At 35.8% G+C, this 8,779-nt stretch overlaps 1 protein-coding gene across 2 annotated transcripts; it reads right to left on the minus strand.

Moving 5' to 3' along the window:
* Positions 1-631: 631 nt before the first annotated feature.
* LOC110792630 (histone-lysine N-methyltransferase SUVR4) lies at positions 632-8,511 on the minus strand. 2 transcript variants are annotated; one of them, XM_056827062.1, is made up of 10 exons: positions 8,140-8,511; positions 7,700-7,762; positions 4,620-4,893; positions 4,114-4,537; positions 3,130-4,031; positions 2,169-2,434; positions 1,948-2,014; positions 1,802-1,852; positions 1,181-1,274; positions 632-1,008 (listed from the first exon to the last, which is right to left on the minus strand). In XM_056827062.1, exons 3-10 carry the CDS (start codon positions 4,806-4,808, stop codon positions 968-970), a joined length of 2,034 nt encoding a protein of 677 aa, XP_056683040.1. In that variant the 5' UTR covers positions 4,809-4,893; positions 7,700-7,762; positions 8,140-8,511; the 3' UTR covers positions 632-967. The 2 variants fall into 2 exon arrangements, with proteins under 2 accessions (XP_056683040.1, XP_056683039.1); XM_056827061.1 differs by lacking the exon at positions 7,700-7,762 and having other exon boundaries at positions 8,140-8,505.
* Between the last annotated feature and the right edge of the window lie 268 nt (positions 8,512-8,779).

Here is an 8,779-nt window from a genome sequence, read left to right on the forward strand (position 1 = left end):
CAAAATATTGACGGCTCGTTTGGTAGCCGGTATTAAATGGTGGGAATGAGAATAAATTTAAGTGTTATTTGACAAGAAAAGAACATGATGATGTCCATGGTAATGAAATTTTGTCTCAAACTTGGTATTTTTCTTCATAATTTTGCATTTCCACCTAATACTACTCCTCAAATGGTAATGGATGGTAATGGAAATTTATAAAGAAAAATAGATTATTTTGAGTGAACTAGCATTACCATGGGAATGCAAGTTGATTTTCTTTACAAATTTACATACAAATTTATTTCCATGGACACTATTTATGACCGACTACCAAACGGACCGTGAAAGTAATAGACAAGAGATAACTTTATGCATAGTTGTGACTTGTGAGCAACCTCACCGTTGCTCTTAAGATAAACCAGGGGCAGTATGCCACTTTACAAGTGATTGCGATTTTTAAAAGTTCCAAATAAACAATCTCAAAGTGGAACTTTTCCCCGTTTTATTTGACAAAAGGAACTTTTATTGTTGTTAATCACGAAAAGTTGTGAATTTTCACCAACAACCACAAATCAGTCATTATTATAGTGCAAAACTTACGCTACCTCTCCTTTTCTTTGCATGCAGAGGCACACAGGACAACAGGAGAGAGGTGGTAACACTGTTACGATAAATACTTTACCAACTAAATTAACTAGCGTAGTCATAATGTACATAAGTTTTATAAATCTTTTTCTATAGTTTTCCACAATCAAAGAACAAAAAAACCTTCCACACCTAAAGCTTGAAAGAAAAACTGCGATTCAATTAAATCAAGTTAAAAAAATTGATATAATTGAAAAGAAAAATTGTGGTAAATTGAAAATCTAGGGTTGCATTGCGGCCTTGATCGATATGACGTTGCAATCACCTCATATCTCTCTCCCTCTTTCCCCCTCTACAGAAAATGTCTCTGCATTTGTAAAATTATACAGAATAGATGATCTCATCTGATTGAAATGGAAGCCCTCGATTTTGATCTTGATCCTGTAACATAAACAACCCATTAATCCATCAATTAATTTATGTGATTCATATAGACTGAATTAGTATGAATTACTAGATTGGTATACAGAAATAAGGGGGTGTCCCTTTCTAAATCTTGTTTTATCTGTGACTGCAACAACTAGCAACTGCCAGAAAAATGTCTCAAACCAACCTTTTCGAGTCTTAGATCGGCAGGATTGACTTCCACATCGACAACGAAATGCCTTGATGGGATGGCCGTCATCATCAAAGTCGATTCCATAGTCCTACATTCAAATATAAGCCACATAATCAGTACCATTTTCATTTCATATTCTCGAAGGATTCTCAAATTATGTTACACTCTTATGCGCATTAGCAAGCCGCTTCTGAATAATGTAACAAGTCACCCCCTCAACAACGTAACAAGTCACTATCCATAAATTATGTCACCTCTCAACTTTAATAAGTTACTCCGTATAAGTCAATCATCAAAACTAAACTCTCGTTACTAAAATCATGTTTCACCTACAAGTCACTTCTCAACAATGTAACAAGTCACTTCTCAACAATGTAACAAGTCACTTCTCAACAATATAACAAGTCACCCTTTAATAATATCGAAAATTCCCCAAGCATATACTTCGTAAAGGGTAATAATAAAAACAAATCAACCATCAATTAAATAACAAGTTTTGGTGTAACCATCATTGTGCAAGTGCAGTATTTAAAGACTCAAAATATATCACTACCCAAGATCAATTCACTTATATAGGCTCTAAACAGAACAATTCAAGTCTCCATATGGACTCACCCAGGTTAACTCTTCATAGGCTTTCACTTCTTGTGTGGTGAAAAATGCGAGCTGTCAAATAATAGAACACAGAAATCTACGTAAGATGCGCTTCAACCAAGACAAATCAGTGTAAGTTTCCGAAGGATGGTAAAAAAAAACCATACATGATAGTAATGGTGATCTGCAGTCTCCACTTCAACTGGAATCTCAAACAAGTTGGCATCATGGCATCTGTGTTCAAAAGTCAAGTACTTCCAAGTTATCGTAAATACGTAGTTTGAAAGAAACAAATATATAAATATTCATCAAAAGACTCCACTGAAAGGTTAAGGCAGTGTTCCTATCATGTATATTTCCATAAACTTAGTAGGGGCAAGAGTAGTACTTGTGGTTTATAAATCGAGCAACATTTCCATAATTTGTAGCATCCAAACAGAGTGCAAAATCATCATCCAAAATACTTTCTGAACCCCAGTCTGCATCAAGGTGAACTGGATACGTATGCCTCTCATTTGCTCTACTTTGTTTATTCCTCTCATCTAATTCTGTATTTGTTACAACCTCACCAACATACTCACATACAAATGCACCCTTGGGCAAGTCTTCCATGGTCCGTAGGCCCCATCCTTTCCCTTCAGACGTCCAGAAAACCTGAAATTAAGGTAGAGCACTAAAATATAAGCAACGGAGAAACAAGGGACAACTCAGCAGTTGGCTGGTTCGATTGGCTTGTTTAAATGTTAGTATTTCCTTTTACAAAAATGTTTGGTAAATCAGTTGTTCGTTGTTAGCTACTTTGAGCAATAAAGCCATTTTCTGGGCAAAAGCAACCAACATTTCATTTGAGATGAAAAACTATAAACCTTTCATAAGTTTTGGTTATTTAGAAAGCCAAAAGACTAGTAAAAAACTGGCAAAGCAAATTACCAAACAAGGCCAAAATAACCCTAGTTTAAAAAAAATATTAACTTTTCCTGCTAGTTTAAACAAAGGGTAGCAAGAACTCAAGGACAGCTTGGGACTTGGGATAATTGGATTTAACCCATTATATCTTAAACCTACCACTTAATTTAATTTGTTATATTCAAAAGGACATTTAAAATGTGAACACAAACCAATATACATAAGCTGACACTTCTCTATGTGTATGTGTGCGCTTGTGCGTGTTGTTTTAGAACAAAGATCATAAGTCCGATTTCACTACATATATTACTTAAAGGGGAAGTTTAGAATTAAATATCAGATACTTCGTACGTAGTATTACTCCAGATTGCAACTTTTGGTCATTATTTTAAGTTCATGCACAATGTTAATATGCAAAATAGGTCAAAATAGTTGAGTTTCACCTGCAAGTTACGTGTGATCCCTCGTTGCACTACTCGATTTCCACATTGCGTGCCGCAACCACATTTACTCCAACACTCTTTAATAAATTTCTTAACACAATGACCCTTGCATTTGTCAGGCTTGCTCTCATTCTTAGCCCTCTCAATTGGGCAATCTTGGCAAAAGACATACTTATTCTCAGAAATGCAAGCTTTCAAGAACTCTGGATTCAAAAGCCCGTCCTCCCTGTAGGCAAATTCACCATTAGTTACTCGTGCACACGCACAAGGTACTGCTGAAGATAGACAATCCCCTGAACAACCAGGACAACAGTCTTCATCTGAAATCCTAGCCAATGAGATATTGACAATTGCTTTTTGGTAAATTATATTTCTTGGTATGTAGAAAAACTTTGGAGGTTGCCTGTTGTAACGTTCGTCTACAAGTGAAATCTTCACATTCTCTTCACCCTTTGTAATATCGTCAACATAAAGTTGGGGAGGCCGCTTTATACCAGATCGGAAAAACTGTGAGGTAGTTTCTGATTTCTTCTCATTACTAATCACTTCAGGAGATGTTATCCTAACTAATGATTGGTTTGTACTATCAGTAGTTAATTCACAAAATCTCTTACAAACCTCTTCCAGCAATGTTTTCAAACAAAAAGGAGAGCCCACAATTTTATGTGATCTTAGAAACTCCTCTTCCACTAATTTTAGAACTGCATCCATATCTGGTGTATGACAAGTCTCTTTTCCAAGTGCCAAGACACAGCAGAGTTTCACATCTCCGGATGGCAATGAAACAATGTCAAATTTGTATTCATTTCTTTCACTTTCTTTGGTATTTTCATGATCCACAAACACGGATAACTTTGCAGATATGTTTCCTGTTGAAGAGCCTTCCATTAAATCTGGCAGCACTACAAGAAAATAGCAGCAATCATCAGCTAGAAAACTTTGCCTTTCCAAACTGTATGGATCAACTTATGCAATAGAAAGTACCTGAATGAATCTTTGCTGTACTTTCTCTAACAGGTATCATACAATCAGCAGACGTGTTATCTACATCCATGGGAAGAGAGTCAGGATCATCAATGGGGAATTTTGTGCATAATGAGCTTGAGGCTATTTCAGTCATAATTTTCTCAGAAGTACGGGTCATAACCGAAGAAAACTGGCCTTTTCCTTTCTGCATGGAAGAGCAAGAACCAAGTTCAGCTTGTTTGTTCTCTACACAATTTGAAGTATCTGGTCTTTTACTCAAGTAAGCTGTTTCAGAAATGCAGCCTTCTTTATTAGCTACCAATATCCCACTAGTATCAACTGTAGATGATGCCTCATCTTCTTCTGGATCCTCGTGCAACTTTTTGCATGGAGACTCAGATCCATTACAATCCACTGGCTCCTTCCTCTTCACGTCAACCCTCTGTCAAGAAGCATAGGTCAGAAATTTTACATGATAAATAATCCAAAGTTCCAAACCAAAATGAATCACAAAATAAGCGAACCTTATCTTCTTTTTTTTCATTGTACTCAAATATAGCATCTACAAGAGCACGATAGTTTTCTCCTTCGATGAATTCCCAGTTCTTGTCATACAACTGTAGAAGTTTTTTGAGTATAGGTTTCACTATCTCAGGTGCTATCCCTAGCTTCTTCATTGCATTATAAGCCTTGTCTACTTTCGGATGTTTCATACTTCGTGTTTGAACTGAAATGCTACAAAAACTGGATAACAGAAGTAAGGTGCCTTTGACTTCTAAGCATCCATCAAATTCAAACCTGTATTTGCAGGATTGTTAGAAAATCCATTACCAGGCACAAAATCTTAACAACCATCATAGTCTGTCTGACCAAGTTCAAAATCCGTGCAAGGGATACTTGGTACGGAGTAAAAGGTCATGGATACATGTTGACTGTCCATCATCATCTCATGTAAGAGCTGTGCAGTAAAGGATCTGCTAAGCACAAAATACATGTACATCTAGGTTTCTTTTTCACTAAACTGAAGAGGGATAGACAAATGTTGAAAGGAGACCAGAAAAAAATATAGATGAAAGCTGGCAAAAACCATGACTCTGAACTAATCCAGATCAATGCACAGAAAGGTAGATTGGCAAACTAATTCTGAAAATTTAAATAAAGAAAGAGGCAATGTTTGTCAGATCAAGAATCTCTTGCTAAGAGCTAAAGCTAGCATTTTATGTGAATCTAAACAGGAAACTAACAGAACATGACAGGAGGTTAGAACTTGATATTGTATGGTATGTGAACCTCCGTCATCTTCTAAAAGTAAAATCCACCTTAGCTGCACGATAAACAAATGATCACGTAACCTATTCATTGAATGCCACTCCTACCCTGCCTTACCATATCTTTATATACAAAAGGCTCATGTTGCATGCAAAGAACAAAGAACCCTTTGAAGACCATCCTATAAAGGAAGGCATTTGCTGAAGTACGGAGACAAATGCTTTCAGTGGAACTTAGAAGCTTGATATTCATTAAAGGATACTCAACTAGACCAGCTACTAGATACCAAAATTCAAATACACAAAGTTATCTCCATTCAGTAGTGTCGCATCATCCTAGTATCTTCAGCATACCAATGCCAACTACTTTTATATTTATTTACAACACGCAAGGTGATAGACATAAGAGAACTAGAGAAAGAGTGGGGAGAAAATGACCAAAAAAAGGGGGCTCAATTATAAGAACATTGAGTTTCAAGCAAGTGTTTGTGAACTGGATAACTAAGTAAAGATGACGGATCCAAAAGATAGTATTTTATAGAGCTTCCATCAAAATATGCAACTTCATTAACTTTGAAAAGAAGGAATATATGAGTCACTTATTAAAATACAGTATTTAAGTTGATTAAATCATAGTTCAAAAGCAAGAAATTCCGATATCTAACATCTTAGGTTCCAGTAACCAGCATGAGCCCCACTAGAGAACAAATATTCTTTATACTAGACTAAACAGCGTTGAGAAACAAAGTAATGCAGCTTATTATATGGTAACCAGAGTTAATGACTTAATATAGTAGGAGATATGTCCATATATTGTTCAGTCAAACCATCAGAAGTTCACTACGCAACGAAAACATAAAATATGCTCACAATTTTTTACTCCTCGTCCAAAAATACTATAAAAACTTGCCTACAAATAAAATATAGAAATCAGTTCTATTTTTTTTATTCCCTTGGGGATTAAGACAAAAAAAATAGAGCCTGTCAAATCGAAAAAGCACAAGAAAACAAGAATTAAACTTTCCCTATGTAAACATAAGTCGTGAGAAGGCTTTCCTAGAAACCATAATGACGGCATTGTGTAACCTTACCCAGATGTCAAGGGAACCGGCAGCATTGGAAAGCTTGTTAAGCACGTCCAGTATGAAAAGAATCAGAATCTGCTAGATTTCACAAGAAAGCAAAGGAGCAATATGGGAGTCTACTAACTTCTCTACTCCACTTAATTCTACCTCCTCAACACAACGTGGCACTTAAATACTCTGTAGTTAGATGGCCTTTACCAGGAAATGCACAAGCAACTTGCAACATAGTTTTAGAAATCTGTCAACCTAGCTCAACTCGGGCTGTCACCAAAACTCTAACAGATCCCAAGCTCCTTTGTAATATCAACTACCCATAACTCGTTCGTTTTAATCAGAAAGTTGCATGGCACTCACATCAGAGAGACCTTAAACATTATTGATTTTTGGCGATACTTGTATTGTTGATCTTTTGTTATATTCAGTTATTCTAATTTCTACTTAAGTCGAGAATTTTCCAAACGTGTACCCAGCTCCAACAGAGTTGCAAGGATTGAATCTAGCTCGACTTAAGATTTCGAGTTTTGACTAAATCTATCTCTAGTAACTTGCAAACTTTTCTCATCTATCAATCACCCCAAGTCCAACTCTCACCCTATCATTTGTGAATGTGGACACCCTATTCTGAATGTGCATCTAAAAAGGTTGAATAATTTGCTATCCAAATGGATCAAACACCAAATTCTCTGATATATTAACATGCAATTACTAATAGAAATAACCAAGGTTAGTGACTAGAGGAAATACAAACACCATAATTCAATGTTGTTTGATCCTTACATCCTATGCTAATGGGCATGGGTACGAGTATCGAATACGGGTACAGGGACACTGTCCAAAGCAGCTGAATAAAGCATGTGAAAGGTCTTAACCTCATCTACAACTAAAAGTCACTTAGAAACACAAAGTCATATGGTCACTAAATTATATGGTTACCAGGCAACTTTATCCCCATTTTGAGACGAGTATTGCCGACTTTTTAGCCGATTCAAGTTTTCAACTAAACATGAAAGAGTTGTTTGGAATAGCTATTTGTCAAATGAAGTTAGTTTTTCTAACATAAACTATAAAATTACAAACACCGTAACAATTGATTTTACCAAACACCGTTATAAACACTCAATGCTACAAGGGCAAGTAGGCAACAAGCTAACTAAAGTAAACAAGTAATCCAACATCCAACAATGACAAAATCATTGTCAAACAAGGCCAAAGTAATAATTGAGAAAATCTACATGAAAAGTGATCACACACCATAAAGAAAGCACCCAACTCCAATTAAAGTGGGACCTGCCCAGAAGCTCAGAGTCTTGGTCCCTATATCAACAAAAAGTGTTATTAATTTCAACACTATCTTCTGTAAATATACAAACAAACAAATTCAACCCCAAATCCCACCCAAACCTTAAAAGGGGTTTAAAATTCCAATATTTACCACACATTCCAAAACAAATCAAGAAACCATGAAAATGGGGAATTCTGATTTCAATCACATTCATGATTCAACAAAAAAATTTTCTAACTAGCTTCATTGGAAAGTCGTGTAGGGTAATTCTCATAACCTAAGTCAAATCTTGTAACAGGGGGAAAGCACAACCCACGTTATAGCTTACGCGGGAAACTTTATAATTAACAAAGAAAACATCATAGGATTAGCACATTGCATGTAGAGATTAACATAAACAAAATTTTACCGAAAATTGGAGGATCAATTTCCCAGCAACAGTGGCAAATGTCAGTGTTGTTGAATGTTGATCGTGTCCCCAAAAATCCGAAATTGATGACGGGATAAACAAAGGAGACAAAGAGAAAATGCAAAGGAGAAAATAATTAAGAATTTGGTTCAACAATGGAGTAATTTCTTAGGATTTTTGTGTAAAACTTCTTTGATGATCATGAATTTTGTGTGTGTAGCTATGAAGTTTGAAGTGATAGGTTGGTGTGGTGGCCTTTACAGAATCTAATTTCTCGTTTATACTTCACCAAAATTTGCACAAAGATCAAGGCTGACTTTGGTGTTGGCAGGGGGTTTAAAAAGAGATTTATCTTTCTTTATATGATTGCTAACAACGATCGCGAAATTGGGCTATTTATATGACATGTATATATCAAGAGATGTTAGGGGTTTTTTAGTAATTTGCCAAGGTCTAGGGTACGATTTTTTGGGTTTCAAATTTCAACTATCACATTTATTATCTCTAACCACAATTGCGAATTTGGGCTTCATTGGGCCTTATTTAAAATATTAGGGTTAGACACTCATCTTTTTCCATAAGTCTAACTCTTAAATAGTTTGGTGTACACCTAAATTGTCTATTCAGCCCTTATCAATCA

Source organism: Spinacia oleracea, chromosome 4 (assembly GCF_020520425.1).
Source record: "Spinacia oleracea cultivar Varoflay chromosome 4, BTI_SOV_V1, whole genome shotgun sequence".
Taxonomy (NCBI): domain Eukaryota; kingdom Viridiplantae; phylum Streptophyta; class Magnoliopsida; order Caryophyllales; family Amaranthaceae; genus Spinacia; species Spinacia oleracea.